The sequence below is a fragment of the Dasypus novemcinctus genome, chromosome 23 (assembly GCF_030445035.2).
Source record: "Dasypus novemcinctus isolate mDasNov1 chromosome 23, mDasNov1.1.hap2, whole genome shotgun sequence".
In the NCBI taxonomy this organism is placed as follows: Eukaryota; Metazoa; Chordata; class Mammalia; order Cingulata; family Dasypodidae; genus Dasypus; species Dasypus novemcinctus.
Window position 1 is genome coordinate 30226990 of NC_080695.1, and position 19163 is coordinate 30246152.

Here is a 19163-nt window from a genome sequence, read left to right on the forward strand (position 1 = left end):
TCAGAAAGACAGCTTACCCGGAGCTGTGATCCCCAGAGCTTAGTGGCCTGAGAGCCGGGTTTGGGTCAGTCCCTGGCGCTCTCTGGCCTGGGCTTTTGGCCCATCGCTCCTGTGTGGATGCCTGTTGGCTGAATGGAAAGCGCAGGGCTCAGTAGTGCTGCCTGGGGTCCCCAGCCAAGCACCTTTGATGGCAGAGGACAGTGAGCAGCCTGGTCAAGGCTTCCTACCCTCTGGGGAGAGCAAGCAAGGGGGGCGGGGGCATGGCGGCCATGTCAGGAGGGAAGACAGCAGCCACGGGACCTGGCTGCAGAGGGGCTAAGGGCAGGCCGACCTCCCCTCTTCTCAGAGCCAAGCTGGGAAGCAGGAGGAGGGATGACAGCACCAGCTGCCGGTCCTGGCCTGACCCCTCTCGCTGTGTGACCTGGGATGCGTAGCCACTCCAGGCCTCAGTATCCTTGTCTGTAAAACACATAGCTTCAGCCAAGTTGGAGATAGCCACATGATTTGCTTGGCCTTGATGATGTTTCTGTCCGAGTTTCACATAAAAGTTGCGATTACTGGTTTCTCCTGAAAATCAGAAGATCCAGCCACACAGGGTCCACCTCCACATCTGCCCCGTCCGGACTGCCCACCCAGCCTCCTCACCCTCCCCTGTGCCTCCCACTGCCTGCCCTACCCCCTCCTGTTAAACGCGTGCCCTGCTTTCTGAATTGATCTTTATACTAAACTGTGGTTGTGCCCCCCTCCAGCAGAGGGCACCCCTGGACTTCCCAACTCAGGGTGGTGGGTGCCAGAACCCCGCCTATTTTGCTGGGCCTTCTCCATTCCCTATCTCCCTCTAGCTCTGTCGTGTGCAGTTGTGCACCTCAGTTTCCCTCCCAGGCAGAGTGGAGCCTCCCAGTCCTCAGGCCCCTCAGCCTCTGCCCCCACCTCCAGGAGGCCCGACCCATGCTCATGACCTTGCTATTCTGGGCTTCGCGTCCTATCAGGAGATGGACAGGAGACAGCTGGGTTCACTGGCCACTCAGACCCGGGGCTAGCCGGCGGGGAGACTGCTGGCTCTCCCTGTTGTGTCTAATCCCTGGGGCTTCCCCAAACTTCGGCCTCAGGAGCTTGGGAATAGGATTGGCCTTGAAAAGGGGGAGATGGTTAGGGGAACTGGGTGTTGTGTTCTCACAGTTAGATGGTGAGTTAAAGCTGCGGTGCCCCAGAGTAAACAGGACCTGATCCCCTTCTAATCTAGAGGCAACTGGTGCTTCAAACCCCAGCCCGCCCCTCCCCAACCCTGTTGGCCTTCAGGGATATGCTTTCCAAAGAAGGGCGGGGAGGGGGTATGAGGATACCCCCAAATATGTGCTTGTCTTGGCTAGAGAGGCCTAAGACCATTTCTCTCTATGCCTTTCTTTTCAGATGGTTAAAAAGTTTCAGAACTGGTCAGGGATTGGCCCAGCGTCCAGGCTCCATCCCCCTGTCCTGAGAAGTAGGGCCTCTCCATCCTCAGCTTCAGCGCTTAGCTAGGAGAGGAAGAACACCTTCCTTCTCGGGGTTTGCTTGGCTTGGAGTCAGCACTGGACAGGGATCCAAGAGAGGGCCCCGTTGCTCCACCTCCCTCCATCCCAGTTCACGCCACAGGCCCCTCTGACGCTGATTCTTTTGCAGCTCTGGGCTGCAAACCCTCTCAGGTTCCAGTTTCCCCCTCTGGGAAGTTGGGGGAGGTAGCAGCGGATAACTTTCGAGGGCCCTGCTGGCAGGAACATCCTGCAAAGTCTGTCTTTCCTCCATCCCAGGCTCCGAACCGCCGTCCTTGGGCTCTCCTGTCTCAGCCCTTTCTCCATTTTTGGACATCCCTGTTCCTTTAAGACGTTCTCCTGTCACTCCTCCAGATGGTGGTGGGGAGAAACTGGGTAGATGCTGAGCTGGACCCTGGCCTAAGAAGGTGGGGGCTGGGGCAGGTGGAGAGGCCTGGCAATGGGACCCCAACACTCATACCTCATTGTCTGAGTCCCCCCACCCAGGGTCACACAGAACTCTGCTTCAGGGGAGGGGTTTGTTGGAACTGTGGAAAGGGAGAGGGAAGGAGCAGTGTGTCCTCAATTCACCCTGGAGGCGGCCCCTCCCCCAAGTCAAGGCAGAAGGCATGAGTGCGGGAAGGACTAAGTTCCATCCACCCCTGCCAGCATCCCTCTCCAAGACTGGGGGCTTCCCTTTCCTCTGTCCACCATCTCCCTGTGCCTCTGCTTAAGAACTTGAACTGGAAGCATCCTTGAGAACCCTTTCTGTGGACCATGGTCCTCACTGCTTATTTCGGGAAACTGAGGCCTAGGCAGAGGATGGACTTGTGCTGAGTCACGTGGTGCCCTCTTCCTCTCACTGCCCTTTTCACCATCACTCTCATTGAGCATCTCTCCTCGTTCTGCCCTTCTTTCCTCCCTGCTCCCACCCCACTGTATCCGCTGGTCTGCTCTCCCAGCAGCTGCCCTGGTGGGAACCAACAGACGCCCCAACCCTGGCGCAGGGGTGGGGTGGGTGACGGGATGGCTCCAAGCAGCTGTTTGAGGAAGTTGACACCAAGGCCAGCCGCTCAGCAACAACTTGTGGCTTTACACCCAGCTCCCGGGTCCCTACCTGCCCTGCTGCCGAAAGCCGGCTCCCTGCTGCCCCCTTTCCCCAGGCATCCCTGATTCTGGCAGCCCAGTCTCGCTGCTCCCCACCCCCCAGCTCTTCACTTATTGCCATAGACCTGGCCCCATAAATCTGACTCCCTCCCATTCTTTCGGTTTGGAGCCTCTGCTTTATTCGGCCTCCTTTCCTTGATATACTTTCCCTTATGCCACTCTCAGTGGGGAACACCCAGCTCCTGAGCACACAGCAGGCCTGGTCCCCTTTCCTCCTGGAGGACAGATGCCATCAGAGCCAGAGTGAGGACCACACACTGCCTGTGGGTTAATGAGAGCAGTGTGGGATGAGCTGACCCTCTTTCTGTGACTTGGGGTGACCCCACTCCCCCTCTTGAAACATTTATCCTTTCCCCTTTACCATCAGCACATTCTGTAGCCTCTTGGGTTACCTGGCTGCCTGGGTATCCCATTTTCCCGAGGTGGGGGGACGGGGATTCCCTGTCAGGGATTGTGGCCGGGGTGGAGGGGGGTGTGTGGGGGGGTGAAAGCTGTGTTCCCTGAGCCTGAGTCAAAACGACTGGGGGAGTGGTTTGGGGAGAGAGAGGGCAGTCCTGGCTTTGCTCACCAGGGCCTGGACACTAAATCCCTTGTTGATGGCTGCGGCAACCCCTCCCTAGGGTAGGGTTACCATCTTCTGCCCTGTCCCCTTGACCCTCTCCTTCCCTACTTCCCCTTATCCACTGCCTCCACTCCCAAAAGATGCTCTCCTCCTTTCCATTCCCCTGGAGACTTGTATTTCTGCTGCCCTTTCAACAAACTGGGTGAGAAGAGGAGGCTGTCAGTGGAAACAGGTTCAGGGTGGACAGAAAGGGAAGGGGGTGCGAAGAAAGTGAAAGGCAAAGGCCTGAGCATACAAAAAGGCATAAAAGCAAGAAATGGGTAGATAAGTTTGGGCTGGGAAATTCAGTGTAAGTGAGGAAGCCAAGACAGAGCGTGAAGTCTCTCCCCACCCCCTTCCCTGGGGCTGGGGCCACCTTAGCTTCCCTCATGAGTGACATCTCAGGCTGCAGCCCCACTGTTCCCCCTCTGTCAGCAGAAATATCTCTCTTCTGACCCCTCCTGCTGGAGTCTCAGCCAGCCAATCCCTGGTCTGGTGGAGGGGGAACCTGGCCCCCCCACTCCCTCATAAGGACCAGCTGGGGGCTGGGGGGGTGGCCGGCTGCTACAAGTGGGACGGGGTCAGAGCTTTGTGGAGGGAAGAAAATCCTGGGGGGGGCAGCAGAGAAAAAGCAAGAAACCCAGACTGGCAGGTGGACACACTGAGCAAGACCCCCCCCACGTGTGAGAGCACCCCCACAGAAGGAACACACCGCCCCCTGGCCCCCAGGAAGGGAGCACAATGGAGGCCGCCCACTCGAAGAGCACGGAGGAATGCCTGGCCTATTTTGGGGTGAGTGAGACCACAGGCCTCACCCCAGACCAAGTGAAGCGGCATTTGGAGAAATACGGCCCCAATGGTGAGTGTCCCTTAAAAGAGAGGCTGTAACGCCCTCATGCATGTACCACCACCATCTGCCCCCACCCTACTGGAACCTCTCCCTCCAGGGTACCTCGGGGGAAGAGTTGGGCAATGGTCTAACGACTGCAGGAGGGGAGAGGATACTAAGAAAGCAGGGTCCCCGAGACCCAGGGTTTGGGGAGGATTTATGAGATAACCTTGGGGAAACTCAGCTGCCTTTTCTTTGGCCTGAGTGTCTTAACTGTGAAGCCCTGGGTTTGGGGAGCATTGGACGGAACCCCAAATGATTCTTTTCTTTTCTTCTTTCCCTGGGTAGAGCTCCCTGCTGAGGAAGGTAAGTTCCTGGAATCCCTGGGCTCTCATCAATGACGCTCCCAACCCTTCTCCCTTCAGACTCCTTGGGCAAATATCCCTCCCCAAACTCTGGCCGGGGGGGCAGACGTTTCCAGTCACTCTCTCCTGAGGCATCCAACCCTTGAACAACACAAGTGCCCACCACTTTGAGGAGCCTGTTTTGGGGCTCCTGGCACACTCCTTTAGCCCTTCTCGCCCTACCAAGAGGCCTGCCCATCTCCCAGAACCTCCCTGCTCCAAGCCCCAATCCAGGGCACGCTCAGCCCCGGGGCCCGGCCTGCACTTGGAGTTCTCACGTTCACCCCTCTTGCCCTTAACTCCGGGGCCCCTCCGCTTCCCTCTCCCCTCAGGGAAGACCCTGTGGGAGCTGGTAGTGGAGCAGTTTGAAGACCTGCTGGTGCGGATCCTGCTCCTGGCCGCCTGCATTTCCTTTGTAAGTGTGCGAGGGCAGCCGGGGGTTTGCGAGTTGGGGGCTGCGGGAATCGTCCACCCCTCTAGTCCCAGCCCTCAGCATCCTCCACAGACCAGGGGCGGGGCTGAGGCGCGCAGAGACTCTTGTCCCCTTCTGTCCTCCACGCCCCGCTGGCAGGTTTTACTCCAAGTTTTAAGGGTGTTCTTGGCCCAAACACTGAAGCTAAGCCACCCAGACAGCTTCCAGAGCTTCAGGGTTCCCCGCCAGCGCCCGGTTCCCCGCTCAGACGCCGACCGCACCTCGCAGCAACCCAGACCACTACTCCCGACATGCCCCGGGGTCGCGCACCGCCTCACCAATCCCCGGGCCTGCCGGCGCCCTGGCCCCGCCCTCCCCGGCCTCCGGACGCTGATTGGCCGAAGGAAAGACTCCCCTGGGAAAGCGGGAAAGAGCCGCCAGTGTGAGGGGGGTTCCGGGGCGCCCGGAAGCTTGGGTCTCCCGGAATCCTCCCTCCTCTCCCTTCCCGCCTGGCCTTCCCACCACCCCTTCTTCACTCTCCCCAGACCTCTCACATCCTCAGAGCTGCCCCGCAACCGCTCCTCACAACCTCTGGAAAAGCCCCTTCCCCGAGGCCCTTCCCCATTTCATGGCCGGGACCTCCTTTCCAGCACCCACCATCCCAGCAGTCCATTCCGCATTTGGGGGTCTCGTCCATAATATCTTAATACTTTTGGAAGACAGAACTCCAGAGGCAAAACAAAAACAAAACACACAACACAAACACAACATAAAAAACCTCCTTAAGGGAGGCTTCATCCCGGCTGCACTAGCTGGCAGGGCCTCACTTCTCCCCTCTTGGGTTTGCTCCTTGACATTTGCCTGTGGCTGTTGCCTGGCAGTGGCAACAGCTGGGGCCGGGCGTGTACAAGAGGCCCGTAACCTTATTCCCCCCCACCTCCCTCGTGAAATCGGAGCTGCCCAGCCGGGGGCTGGCAGCGAGGGCTGTGGGTGGGCCAGGCGCCTGCAAGGACTGCAGGGTTTTGTCCTCTGAGCTTTGGGCTCCCCGGGGATGGATGTGGAGGTGGAGGCGGTTGGCCGGGTGTCCCTGGAGCTTCATTTACAAGCCAACAACTCTGTCAGGGAATCCTGAAAGTTCCCAGTGAATCCTTGAGTTGTGCGCGTCTGTGCACTGGCTCTTGCTGAGCAGTTGCATGTGTGAGGGTGTAGAACCTCCCAGACAGATGTGGGGCTGTATCCTCCCCACACCCACCCCTCCCCGTGACCTGCCCCATGAGCTCCACACCTGTTCTCGAGGTTCTGCAGTGATCCTTGGAATCCTTCCACTTCCTTCCCTTACCTCTGGGGGCTTTCTTACCTGTTCTCCCTTCCCCCATTCCCCAGGTGCTGGCCTGGTTTGAGGAAGGCGAAGAGACCATCACCGCCTTTGTGGAACCCTTTGTCATCCTCTTGATCCTCATAGCCAACGCCATTGTGGGGGTTTGGCAGGTTAGCTTTGAGCCCACCCACCCTTCACATCCTGACACTAAACATGAGGCCAACCCTCCCTTGCCCATCTCCTCCTCCTCCATCGCTTCCCCGGAGCTTGCCTTGGCCTCTGTGCCTGTCACCCAGTTTCGAAATAGAATGGAGTGTTGAGAAGAGGTGGGAGACTGAGGTTCCCACTGTCTCTTGCTGTCTGTATGACCCTGGGCAAGTTCCTTCATCTCTTTGAGCCTCAGCTTCTTCATCCATAAAATGGAGCTAAGAATCCTCTCAGAGCTGTGGTGAAACTTAAAAGGATGAGTGTGGAAGTGCCCAGGACTGCCTGGTGTAAGCAGGAGCTCAATCAATGCAAGTTTGATTTCCTGCTCCCTCTTTCCTTACCACCCTATACTTATTCCTGTCCCCTGGTTTTTGGGATTCTTTGATTCCCCTTTCTCCTCCCTCCAGAATGTCTTTACCTGATGTTTGATCCTGTGTTCAGCTTTTGCAGGGGACATCCCCCCCTCCATGTGGGGTTTTGTCCAACCCCCTAGAGGAGCCAGGACTGCATAACCCTCCTCCCCTGCAAGACCCTCCATTTCCCCCCAGACCCTGACCCCTGCTCCTCCATCTCTGTTCCAAATCTTCCCTGACCAGTCCCTCCCATTCCTGACCTTCCTCTGGAGGTGGCCTGATGACCCTTCTCTCCTCTCCCTGTTCCCCAGGAGCGAAATGCAGAGAACGCCATTGAGGCACTGAAGGAGTATGAACCCGAGATGGGGAAGGTCTACCGGGCTGACCGCAAGTCAGTGCAAAGGATCAAGGCTCGGGACATTGTCCCTGGGGACATTGTGGAGGTGGCTGGTGAGTCAGGGGAACAGGTGGTCCTGGAGGAGGAGGCCCTTGGGTCTAAAGCAGAGAGGGGAGCATGCTGGGAGTGGGGGCTGGGTCAGCCTCAGATGCCAAGGTCCAGGAGGTGGGCAGGATGGTAGAGCCTTCGACTCTCCTTCCCAGACGCCTCAGGAGGTCACCCCAGGGCATTCGGACCACGGCCCCCCCTTCCCTCTCCCTGTGAGAGTCTCAGCAGGAACAGCCAGTCCTGTCCCCGAAGCTGCAAGCAGACCCCCTGCTTCCCCTCCTCTCACCCAGCACTTGCAAGCAACAGGTGGAACCCAATGCCTGCCAATGGCCCCCGTCTCCACCCCCCTCCCGAAGCCTGGCTCCCCTCTTCTTCCACCCATCTCCAAGCTTGGTCAGCTTGAAATCTTGACCTCTCAGTACCCTTGAGGCCTCTCAAAGGAGAAGGAGCGAGGGGAGAAGGGGGTGGGGAGAGGCCGAAGGCTCAAGCCCCCGACCATGTAAGGGAAACTCAGGCTCCAGTAGAGAGCACGGGACCTGGGAGGAGGGGAGCACAAGGAGGGGCCCCGCCTCTCCGCTCGCTCGAGGGACACTTAATGCCTGACCAGGGAGGGGTGGGGGCCGGGTGGCTAAGATTACTGGGATTCTGCCCCCTTCAGCGGTTTTTCTGTTTGCCCCGGGCAGACCTGGTCACATCTCCAGGCCCCGCGCCTCCTTTCTAGGCCTCCTTCCCTCCTCCAGGCGCCTAGTCACGTCAGGAAGCTGGGGGAGCGGAAGGGGTGGCCCGAAGACCCCCGTGCTCCATCAGGGCCATCTTGCCGCCGCGGCGTCAGTTCGGAGTCAGAGCCATGAATGTCTATAAATATCACGGCGGCTTGGGTGACAGGGTGTCCCGCCCGCCTCCATCCCTGGCCTCTTCCCTCCTCCGTCAGCTTCCTCTGGCACAGGAAGAGGGACCTTAGGAACTCTGGGAAAGGAAAGCCATTGAACCCTGGCTCCTGTGCCATCCAGGGGACGGGGCGGGTTTAGGCAGGGCCCTGGACAGGGCTGTAGTCACCCCCAAAGGACTCTAAGTCTGGCGGGGTTCTAGCTACCTCTGCAGCCTCGACCCCAAAGGGCTCCACGCTCCAACCCCACTGATCTGTGCATTTCTCTCGGTCTCCTTCCACCTCTCTCGGCTCATCTCAGGTGATGGAGGGGCAGGAAAAAGACTGCGTCTTGGTTTCCCTGCCCCTCCATCACCCCCACTCCTGCACCTACGACTTCCAGCCTTCACTCATCTGCTCAGGCCTTCAGGTTCCTGAGGTGGTCTCCTCCAGAATCCCCCTTTTGCCTCTGCCCACATGTCGCTCTTCTGCCTCCTCCCATCTCGCTCGCGCCTCTCCTGCCTCTTGCTCCACGTTCTCTCCTGGCTCACCTTGGTTTTCTCAGTGCCCCCTAGCTTTCTCCCGCTTCATCCTCTGACTCTCCCACCACTCCTCTCCCACTCACCCCAATTTCTGTGGGGTCCTTCTGGCCTTTTCATCCCCACCTTTTGCACTCTTGTGTCCCTCTCTGTTTTGCCATCTCCCCAGTCTCGGTTTTGGTTTCTCATTCTACGACTGATCTGTCCCTCACTTTCCCTTCAGTCATTCTGCATACATTTCTTGAGCACCTACTGTGTGCCACGTGGCACATCGGAGTCTGCCCCACGGAGTGCAGAGCCCAGTGGGAAGGAAGACACTCTCTGGGGAGGGGCAGTGAGAATGGGTGATAGGACAGGGGATGCTGGCCGGAGCACGGGCCGAGGACTTGACTCAAACCCAGGGGAGGGGGCCCCCAACCGAGGGTGACCTCCCTAAGACCCGAAGGGCGAGTATGAATTAGGCAAAGATTGGGTGTTTCGTAGGAAGAAAGCAAGCTCTTCCCAACTGACCTCTCTTCTCCTCTCTCCACAGTGGGGGACAAAGTCCCCGCGGATATCCGCATCCTCACCATCAAGTCCACCACGTTGCGGGTTGACCAGTCCATCCTCACAGGTGTGGTGGCCTGGGGGGCAGGGGTGCATCATGTGGGCCTGGGCCTGAGGATGCGATGAGGGAGGAGCTGGGTGGACAGGCAGGCAGGAAATTCCAGGTGTGCGAGTAGACCCGCAGCAGCAGGGTCTCCTCCCGGTGCTCTGGCTGCAGCAAGTCAGCCTTGCTCAGCTTTGTTCCCTCTGTCCCAGCCTGAGACGCAGGGGTTCATGGGACATGACAGGACATCTGCGCCCATTCTCCATACGGCCGTCTGTCCATCCCTTCCCAGAGAGCTAGCCTATCAAAAGTCCCCTAGGCATGAGCCTTCCGATTCTAGGACAAGAGGGAGGTTGCTCCTGCCTTTCAAACTGCAGCTGCTTCTGTTTCTCCACTGGGAGGGAGAAGGCAAAGAGCCGGGGTGCAGCCCCTGGGGTCCAGGGAGGTGAGGTTGGGGCTGCCCTGGGATGATCCCTCAAGCCCCTGCTGTTAGGTGAGGGAGGACAGGTCCTGAGGCAGTGGCATCTCCCTCGCTGGAACCGTCTGTAGTTTACAGTGTGCTTTCACATATATCAGCTGACTGGGTTTCACCAGGACCTTGTTCTGAAGGGTACATATCATTGTCCCCATTTTACAGAGGAGCAAACTGAGGTGAAGTGATCCAAAGTCACACAGCTTATAAGTGGTCAGGCTGGGAGTCTTTCTGCTCTAAGTGTTGGACTTCCCATGTGCCTCCAGCAGCCTCCTCTCAAGTTCAGACTTCCTCCAGGATTACTGCTTGGGAGGGTGTTCGGGGCGGGAGTTCCGGAAGAGGGACATGATGTCATCTGAAAACCTCTTGGCCTCTTCTCTGCAGGCGAGTCTGTGTCTGTCATCAAACACACAGACCCTGTTCCTGACCCCCGAGCTGTCAACCAGGACAAGAAGAACATGCTTTTCTCGGTGAGCAATGCAGGGCCAGCTGTCGCACCCCTCAGCCAGAGGGGCCCTGGTTTGGGAGCCACGCGATGGCACGAGACGAACTGCGGCCCACACACGGTCCCCTCTCGCCTGATCCTTTGCCTCTCCATCACCTGCCCAGGGCACCAACATTGCAGCCGGCAAGGCCTTGGGCATCGTGGCCACCACGGGCGTGAGCACTGAGATTGGGAAGATCCGTGACCAGATGGCCGCCACGGAGCAGGATAAGACCCCACTGCAGCAGAAGCTGGACGAGTTTGGGGAGCAGCTCTCCAAGGTCATCTCCCTCATCTGTGTGGCCGTCTGGCTCATCAACATTGGCCACTTCAATGACCCCGTCCATGGTGGCTCCTGGTTCCGTGGCGCCATCTACTACTTTAAGATCGCCGTGGCCCTGGCTGTGGCCGCCATCCCAGAAGGTAGGACAGCCTCTTTTTCTCCTCCTCCTGCCTGGTCACACCTGCAGAGACCCTTTCTCCATCTTCGGTCATGCCTCCAGCCTCCAGGAACTGGGACCTGTGGTCTTTGGGAACCCTTCTTTGGCCTCTAGGCTTCCCTCCGTCCCCTGTCGCGTCCCGTCATCCCCTTGCCCTGCCATCCCCCAGGGCTTCCCGCTGTCATCACCACCTGCCTGGCCCTGGGCACCCGCCGGATGGCCAAGAAGAACGCCATCGTGAGGAGCCTGCCCTCCGTGGAGACCCTGGGCTGTACGTCCGTCATCTGTTCCGACAAGACAGGCACTCTCACCACCAACCAGATGTCGGTCTGCAAGGTTAGGACAGCGTGCCCACGAAAGGCTACCTGGTGGGGGGTGTGAGAGGAACCCTCCAGAGACTGGGTCACCCCCCATCATGGGCGGCTTCTGATTTTGGCCCAGGAAATGCACCAAGGGGAGCTACAGCGACATCCTGCCACCTCGGAGAGGGGCCAGAGAGGCCTCGTCCCTCATCCTCCACAGTAGCCCCCCGAGGGAAAGGTCTAGTTAACCCCATTTTTCAGAGGAGGAAACGGAGGTTTTGGGGATCCAGCGGCTTGGCCAGAGACGCATGGTTGCTAAGTGGCAGAGTTGTTTCCCCCCCAAGCCTGTCCAGCTCCAGAGCTCTCTCCTGTGCACCGGACGCCCCCCAGCCCCTGGCCCCAGTGGTTGCTCAGTGATGGGGCCTCGAGGACCCGGCCACACTCATCCTGAAGGGCATTTCCCAAACCAGACCTCTTTTTTCTCTCTGCCTTGGACCCAGTGGCAGGCTGGACCTCTTCTCCGTACAAGATTTTAAATACATGAAGTAAAACACATAGGATCCTGTTGCAAAATTGCAAAAGGTTATAGAGAACACCAATGCTTGAAATCAAAATATTTACAGAAACCAAATTTGTGACTTAGTAACATTCTATGCTTCTTTATGGATGCATTAACTGGCAAGTTCTAGCAGTGGGTCTAACAACTATCAGAATTTTGAAGCGGTGATGAGTGCAAGTTGCTCTTTTGAGAGCTCTGCAGTCACGGTACTGTGATAAGGAAGTATCTGTGATTCTATCAGTGGCAAAAAATCACAGGTTTTGCTAAGGGTATTGTGATTTATTGCCTGTGTTCCTAATTGGGAGGAAATGCTAAATTTCAGAAAATAGAGACGTATATTTTTTTGCCATCCAAGTTCACTGACCCCTTGGGGCAGTTGTGCATGGACCCCAGGTAAAGAACCCAACCCCTAAACAGTGTCGTGAGGAATAGCATGTCCATGAAATAGAAATTGGTGTTCTGAGAAGTGAGGGCTCTGTGTTTGGATCGCGGTGAGAAAGGCTGTAGCCCTGGCCCCTTGGGGGAGACCCGCAATGCCTCCTGGCATTTGAAAGCCTCAGAGAAAGCTGTAAAGAGGGCAGATTCCACTTTGTTAAATTCAGAGTTTCCCAAATTTGACTGATCACAGAACCCTTTTATCTTGGAAGATATCTTGACCATTTTTCTTCTCTGGAACAAAAAGTCCCCCCCTTTTCACTCATGCCAAGCTCAGGTCTGGCTGTCCCCCTCCAAAACCCTGCATTTTCCATGTCCTTCTAATGTCCAGGCTTCAAATCCAGACCTCAGCACGTGAAACTTGCCTCTTGTCATGTCTCATGGTTTGTCCACATTTGAAAGTCAAGTGATTCCCTGGAAAACAAACTGAATTTCTAGCTCATCCTGCAAAACTGGAAGATCTGGCCATGAGCAGCTGGGGCTGTGGATGGGCTGGGTGCTTTCTAGTTAGCTGCAGTCCCCACCACGCCTTAGCGTGCGCTTCCTGTTTTATTGACTGATCTAAAGACGCCCCTAGCTGTGACCTGCGGTAACATTTGTTATAAAGCCACCAACACAGAACATGGAAATGACTGCAAGGGGACAAGGGGGAAAATGAAGGGAGGAAGAGGGAAAGGCCAAGTGGAAGTGTAAAGTGCAGGAAGAGCAGTTAGTCTGCTTCCAGGCTGGGTACAGGGAGTCTAGACATTGGGAACATAGGGTTCCCCTCGGTGCAGGCGACTGCCTTTGGGGATGGGGAAGCTGGACAGCTGTGGGCATGTTCAGGGCTAGGAGAGCCAGACACCTGTGGACACGCCCTTCTCGCCCTGCAGATGTTCATCATCGACAAAGTGGACGGGGACATCTGCAATTTGAACGAGTTCTCTATCACTGGCTCCACTTACGCTCCAGAGGGGGAGATGTAAGTACCCCCGAGTCTTGTCTGCACCACCCCCTCCCCCCAAGCCACCTCTCTCCCCAGGGCGCTCCCTCTAGTTTGCTCTTGATTCTCTCTCTTCTGCCTTCCACCCGCCTCATCCTCTCTGCCCCCCGATCTCCAAATCCGTTGCCCTCTCCTTGACCGTCCTTCCCGAAGGCCGGCCCTCCGTCCTCCCTGTGCTCTCTCTGCGTCTCACTCCTGTCCTTCTCCACCTGTCTCTTTCCCTTCCCTCCTCCCCACTGCACCACCAGCCTGAAGAATGATAAGTCGGTCCGGGCAGGGCAGTATGATGGACTGGTGGAGCTGGCCACCATTTGTGCCCTCTGCAATGACTCGTCCCTGGACTTCAACGAGGTAACCCCCTCCCTGCCCACGCAGCCCCTCCTCCCCCCCCCAGTGGACTCGCAGACCTGGCCTCCTCCACAGCCTGGGAGGAAGGGGTCCGGGGGAGAAGGCCCGTCGGCGTCTCCCGCCCTCTGCCCAGGGTAGAAGGTGGGCAGGCCAGGTGGGAGCAGGGGCCCGGAGTGCCGGGCACCTACCTCCTCTCCCTCCTCTGCCCTGTCAGACCAAAGGTGTCTATGAGAAGGTGGGTGAGGCCACGGAGACGGCGCTCACCACCCTGGTGGAGAAGATGAATGTGTTCAACACGGAAGTGAGGAACCTCTCGAAGGTGGAGAGGGCCAACGCCTGCAACTCGGTGAGTCTGGGGACCCCCTCCCGGCCGGCAGAGGCCAGGAGGCGGCAGGGCCTGCTGCCCCATGCGGGACCTCCCCAAGCAGCACAGGGGGAGGTCCCTCCCATGGGGACCTCGGAGTTGATGGCTCTTCCTGCTGCTTAGCTGCGCCCTCCCTTGATGAATTTTGAGATAACCACTTCCTGTTGGGTCCTGGCTGAAACGGACAAGAGCTGGGCACAGACTCCACAGGCCACCCGTCCTGGGGCAGTCCCGGTTCCACTCTTATCCCTTCTTCTCTAAAAGCACACTCATTTTCACCAGGTCTCAAGGCCTGATTGGGGTCTGGGAAAATGTGGTTACTGCACCAACAGGGAAGCTCAAGGCACGCCTCAGCATCCTCTTGCCCAGACCAACTAAGTCCAATTCCGCTGGCCCAGTTCTGTGGCTTTCGCGCTAAGAGGTTCTTTTCAGAACTCTCTCGGTTGAATTCCTCTGGGGTGTCAGGTTCCCTGCAGCTCTCGTTCAGTTTTTTATGTGCAGGATGTTCATTGCTGCTTTATTTAATGTGTAAAAAAGAATGAAAACCACCTAAGTGTTTATAATCAAGAAATAGTTCTAAAAATTAAAGAAATGCCATACATTACTATTACAGATGATAACGCAAATATAAATAAATAGATTTATTGATGAGGAGAAATACCCACGATGTTTTGGTGGAAAAAACCTCCCATTCTTTTTTTTTTTTTAAGTTAGGCCAGTAAAAGGAATTTATTGGGAAATGGGAAAAAAGAAAAAAGAACAGAGCTTGCTGAGAAATGGGAGAGAAGGATGGAAATATGCACCGAAATTCGGTGTGGACTCATCTAGGCAGAGAGAGCACTTTTTTTTTTAAAGGCAGTTCCGGGGTATTGAACCCAGGGCCTCCTACAACAGAAGCAGGAGCTTAACCACTGAGCTACACCTGCTCCCCTGCCATTTGCTTTTTTTTTTCCATTTGTATTGCAGTAACATAGACATAAAGTTTCCCATTTTGATGGTGGTAGTACAATATTGTGAAAATAATTAACAGCACTGAAATATATATCTGAGAGTGGTTAAAAGGGGAACTGTTAGATTGTATATAGGATAATAGAATAAAATAAAATAAAATAAATCCAAGGAACTACACTAGACAAACAGTGAACCCTAAGTTAAACCATTGGTACAATGATAAAAAATGTGCTTTCATCAATTTTAACATGTGTTCCACACCAGTGCAAGGTGTTGATAATAGGGTAGTGTTTGGGACTCCTGTATTTTATGTATGATTGTTCTGTAAACCCACAATGTCTCTAATTAAAAAAGAAAATCTCCCATTGCCATCACTTTCACATATGCAATTCAGTAGTAGTAGTTATACTCACCATTGCGTGGAGCGCTTATTACTGTGTGCCAACTCTAGGCTAGCACAGTCCAGCCACACAGGTGGTGGTTTAAATTTAAATGAATTGAAAGCAAAATGAAAAAAAATTTCGTTCTTCAGTTGCACTGGCCACATGTCACGTGCTCAATAGCCATTGCTCAATTGTGCTGTACTGGACAGGGCAGATTATAGAGCAATTTCCATTATCCCAGCAAGTTCTATTGGACAGTGTCACACTAGGCCATCCTGTTTCTGTTGTGCTTTTAAACTGGACACTAAGCATGGTGGCAGCACCAGCCTTGCAATTCTCTCCATTTATATTATTAACACCAGATAGCTTTAGTCTCAGATTCAGCTTGGGGTCTACTCTGACCTCCAGATCCTTTTTGACTCTACTTTAAGGGATCTGGGACTCTTCTCTTCAGAGACAGCATCTACTTTTTTTCCCTCCAAGCTCATGCCTGGTTCCTCCATCCCTGTGTCCTCTCCCAGGTGATCCGCCAGCTAATGAAGAAGGAATTCACCTTGGAGTTCTCCCGAGACAGAAAGTCCATGTCTGTTTATTGCTCTCCAGCCAAATCATCCCGGGCTGCTGTGGGCAACAAGATGTTTGTCAAGGTCAGAAAGCAGAACGTGCCTCAGTCCTCCCTGTCGTCCTATCCCTGACCCTCTCGCTGCGCCCTTGAAGGAGGCAATGGTCTCCCAATGCTGTGCCCTTCTCCTAGGGCGCCCCTGAGGGGGTCATTGAGCGCTGCAACTATGTGCGAGTTGGCACCACTCGGGTGCCGATGACCGCGCCGGTGAAGGATAAGATCTTGTCGGTGATCAAGGAGTGGGGCACTGGCCGGGACACCCTGCGCTGCCTGGCCCTGGCTACCCGGGACTCCCCACCCAGGCGAGAGGAGATGATCCTGGAAGACTCTGGCAAGTTTGTGGAGTATGAGGTGAGCAGCTGGAAGCTTCCTGTTGTCCCAGAGTTGGTGAGGCCTGAGATTTCCTGTGACCTGCCCCATACCCCCTGCCACCCAGTCACCCCGACCCTCTCGTCTTTACGGGCAGGGAATCCCAGGGTCTTAGAGCCTGCAAAAACTTTAGGAAGCACCTGGCCGGCCCAGCGCTCCTTTGTGGGATCCCTGGGTGCTGCGCCACAGGGGGAGGGGCTTGCGCTGGTGGCACCTCAGCAGGCCGTTCAGTCACCAGGCACACAGCTGGTTTCGTCCGACGTTCTCCAGAGTGAGATTTCCTCCATGCAAGAGGCAGCGCATCGATGTACACTCTGGCTTAGGTGCCTTATCCTGCAGGGGCCAGCACTCTGCATAGCACCCAAGCCCACCCCTCTTCATTTTCTAGATGGGTGGTGATGGCCAGGCAGGTAAAAGGATTTGTCCCAAGTTGTAGACTAAGTGGGTCGACTGCTGCCCCAGCTTCCAACTCATGGCTCTTCTATGAAAGACACAGTCTGGGCACCCAGACACCCTGGCACCTCCAGGGACTGTGGACGCCCGTGTTGACAAGAAACCTACCAAGGCCTGCAGAGGCTCGAACACCAGGCCCCTGGGGTGGCGAGCCCGGAGGCTCTGGCTCTGCCCCGGTGGCTGCCCTTTCCCCACCGCCCCCGGCTTCCTCCCTGGCTTGCGGTCCCTCCACGACCCTGATGCTGTCGCCTCTGTGTCCAGGTCGACCTGACGTTCGTCGGCGTGGTGGGCATGCTGGACCCGCCGCGCAAAGAGGTCATGGGCTCCATCCAGCTGTGCCGCGATGCTGGCATCCGCGTGATCATGATCACGGGGGACAACAAAGGCACGGCCATCGCCATCTGCCGGCGCATCGGCATCTTCGAGGAGAATGAGGAGGTGGCTGACCGGGCCTACACTGGCCGGGAGTTCGACGACCTGCCCCTGTCCGAGCAGCGGGACGCCTGCCGTCGCGCCTGCTGCTTCGCCCGCGTGGAACCCTCCCACAAGTCAAAGATCGTGGAGTATCTGCAGTCCTACGATGAGATCACGGCCATGGTGAGGGCCCGGGGCACACGTGGAGCGGGGCGGCAGGCAGTCTTCTTGGGGTCCCACAGGGGGGCGGCTCGGGGCGTCGGGTCCAGGCGGGGAGGAGATCATGGCGAGGCAGGGGTGGACAGATGCAGACTCCCAAGGCCGGGTGCATGGCGAGGGCCCTGAGTCCCCCGTCTCCTCCTCCCCCCAGACAGGGGATGGCGTCAATGATGCCCCTGCCCTGAAGAAGGCTGAGATCGGCATCGCCATGGGGTCGGGCACCGCCGTGGCCAAGACTGCCTCCGAGATGGTGCTGGCCGACGACAACTTCTCCACCATCGTGGCGGCCGTGGAGGAGGGCCGCGCCATCTACAACAACATGAAGCAGTTCATCCGCTACCTCATCTCCTCCAACGTGGGCGAGGTGGTCTGGTGAGCGGCCGGGGCAGGGGACTCCTGGGGCCTGCGGCTGGGTGGGGTGACGGCTGCGGGCCTGGGAGGCAGGACGGCGTCCGACACCCCCCCCTCCCCGCAGCATCTTCCTGACGGCCGCCTTGGGGCTGCCCGAGGCCCTGATCCCCGTGCAGCTGCTGTGGGTGAACCTGGTGACTGATGGGCTCCCGGCCACGGCCCTGGGCTTCAACCCACCCGACCTGGACATCATGGACCGGCCCCCCCGGAGCCCCAAGGAGCCCCTCATCAGCGGCTGGCTCTTCTTCCGCTACATGGCCATCGGAGGTGAGCCAGGCGCACGGAATCCCTCCCCTGCCGTCCTTCCCACCTGAGCCCCTCTCCAGCTCCCCAGGACCACTACCTCACCCCGAGGCCTCTTGGTGTGCCCCCGTTTCCCCACCGTGACCCCCGATGCCCATTCTCTCTCCACCACAGGCTACGTGGGTGCAGCCACGGTGGGAGCAGCGGCCTGGTGGTTCATGTATGCGGAGGACGGGCCGCAGGTCACCTACAGCCAGCTGGTAGGGGGCACTGAGGATGGGTGGGTGCGGAGGGGCGTTTATCTGGAGGCCGCCAGGGCCCTCACCCTCCGCCCGTCCCCCGCAGACCCACTTCATGCAGTGCTCCGAGAGCAACCCCGACTTTGAGGGCGTGGACTGTGAGGTCTTCGAGGCCCCCGAGCCCATGACCATGGCCTTGTCCGTGCTGGTTACCATTGAGATGTGCAATGCCCTCAACAGGTGGGTCCGCCTCCCCCTCCCGGAGCCCCCTGCTCTTGTCCTGCCCCTCCCACCCACCTCTACTCTCCCCTCACCGCTTCTTTCCTCTCCGGCCCCCCACCCCACGTAGCCTGTCTGAGAACCAGTCCCTGGTGCGGATGCCACCCTGGGTGAACATCTGGCTCCTGGGCTCCATCTGCCTCTCCATGTCCCTCCATTTCCTCATCCTCTACGTCGACCCCCTGCCGGTGAGCCGCCACAGGGAGCCCACGGTGCCGAGGGAGGGGGGAGGCGGCGCCAGGCCCCCCGCCCCCCGCTCACTGCCCTCGTCCCCCGGCCGCAGATGATCTTCAAGCTGCGGGCCCTGGACACCACCCAGTGGCTCATGGTCCTCAAGATCTCACTTCCCGTCATCGGGCTCGACGAATGCCTCAAGTTCGTTGCTCGGAACTATCTGGAGGGTGAGCCGCGCCCCCTCCTCAGAGCCTCGTGAGCCCCCGGGCTCCCCCCGCGCTGCCCCTCTTCCTTTCCAGGTGGGACTGTTCCCCTGGGCCCCGGCAGGCCCAGGCGCCACAGGTGAGGGGCGCCCCAGGCCCAGCTCGCCACCTCCTGCCGCATCCTGCCGCATCCTCCCGGCCCCAGGCCCGCCCCAGCCAGCTCTCCTCCCCGCCCCACCCCTTGGTAACGGCTGTCTCTCTGTCCTCTCTGGCCATAGGATAACCCGTCCCCCCTCCTCCATCTCTTTGAAATCCGTGTCACAGGTATCACGCCCCCTTCTTGCCCTCGCCCCCAGCTGCCGTGCCCGCCGCCTGCCCCTCCCGCCTCCTCCAGGTCTCTTGCGCTCGCAGCTCCACTTGGAGCCACTGTCGCCGCTGCTTCCAAGGTGGGGGGGGCCGCTGCCCTCCCCCAGGAATCCGCGCTGCCCCCCGGGCTCCTGCGCCAGGCGGGGCCCAGGGCACCACTGCCTGCTGCGCTGGCTGCGCTGGCTGCGCTGGCTGCGCTGGCTGGACGCTGCGC

The 19163-nt window shown here is 57.9% G+C and overlaps 1 protein-coding gene across 1 annotated transcript; it reads left to right on the forward strand.

Moving 5' to 3' along the window:
* The first annotated feature begins 351 nt into the window (after window positions 1–351).
* ATP2A1 (ATPase sarcoplasmic/endoplasmic reticulum Ca2+ transporting 1) lies at window positions 352–18907 on the forward strand. Its single transcript, XM_004461442.5, has 22 exons — window positions 352–4135; window positions 4454–4471; window positions 4842–4924; window positions 6305–6409; window positions 7111–7249; window positions 9181–9261; window positions 10094–10179; window positions 10319–10616; window positions 10803–10969; window positions 12802–12890; window positions 13160–13262; window positions 13474–13605; window positions 15479–15604; window positions 15712–15930; window positions 16663–16998; window positions 17186–17406; window positions 17510–17712; window positions 17863–17948; window positions 18034–18167; window positions 18277–18394; window positions 18490–18607; window positions 18862–18907. Exons 1-22 carry the CDS (start codon window positions 4018–4020, stop codon window positions 18864–18866), a joined length of 2985 nt encoding a protein of 994 aa, XP_004461499.1. The 5' UTR covers window positions 352–4017; the 3' UTR covers window positions 18867–18907.
* The last annotated feature ends 256 nt before the right edge of the window (window positions 18908–19163 follow it).

Coding starts and splice junctions, on each gene's coding strand:
- ATP2A1 (XM_004461442.5), top strand. CDS start 4,018: ATGGAGGCCGCCCACTCGAAGAGCACGGAGGAATGCCTGGCCTATTTT. Junction 15,931..16,662: donor GCAAGTTTGTGGAGTATGAG/GTGAGCAGCTGG, acceptor CTCTGTGTCCAG/GTCGACCTGACGTTCGTCGG. Junction 18,168..18,276: donor ATGTGCAATGCCCTCAACAG/GTGGGTCCGCCT, acceptor CACCCCACGTAG/CCTGTCTGAGAACCAGTCCC.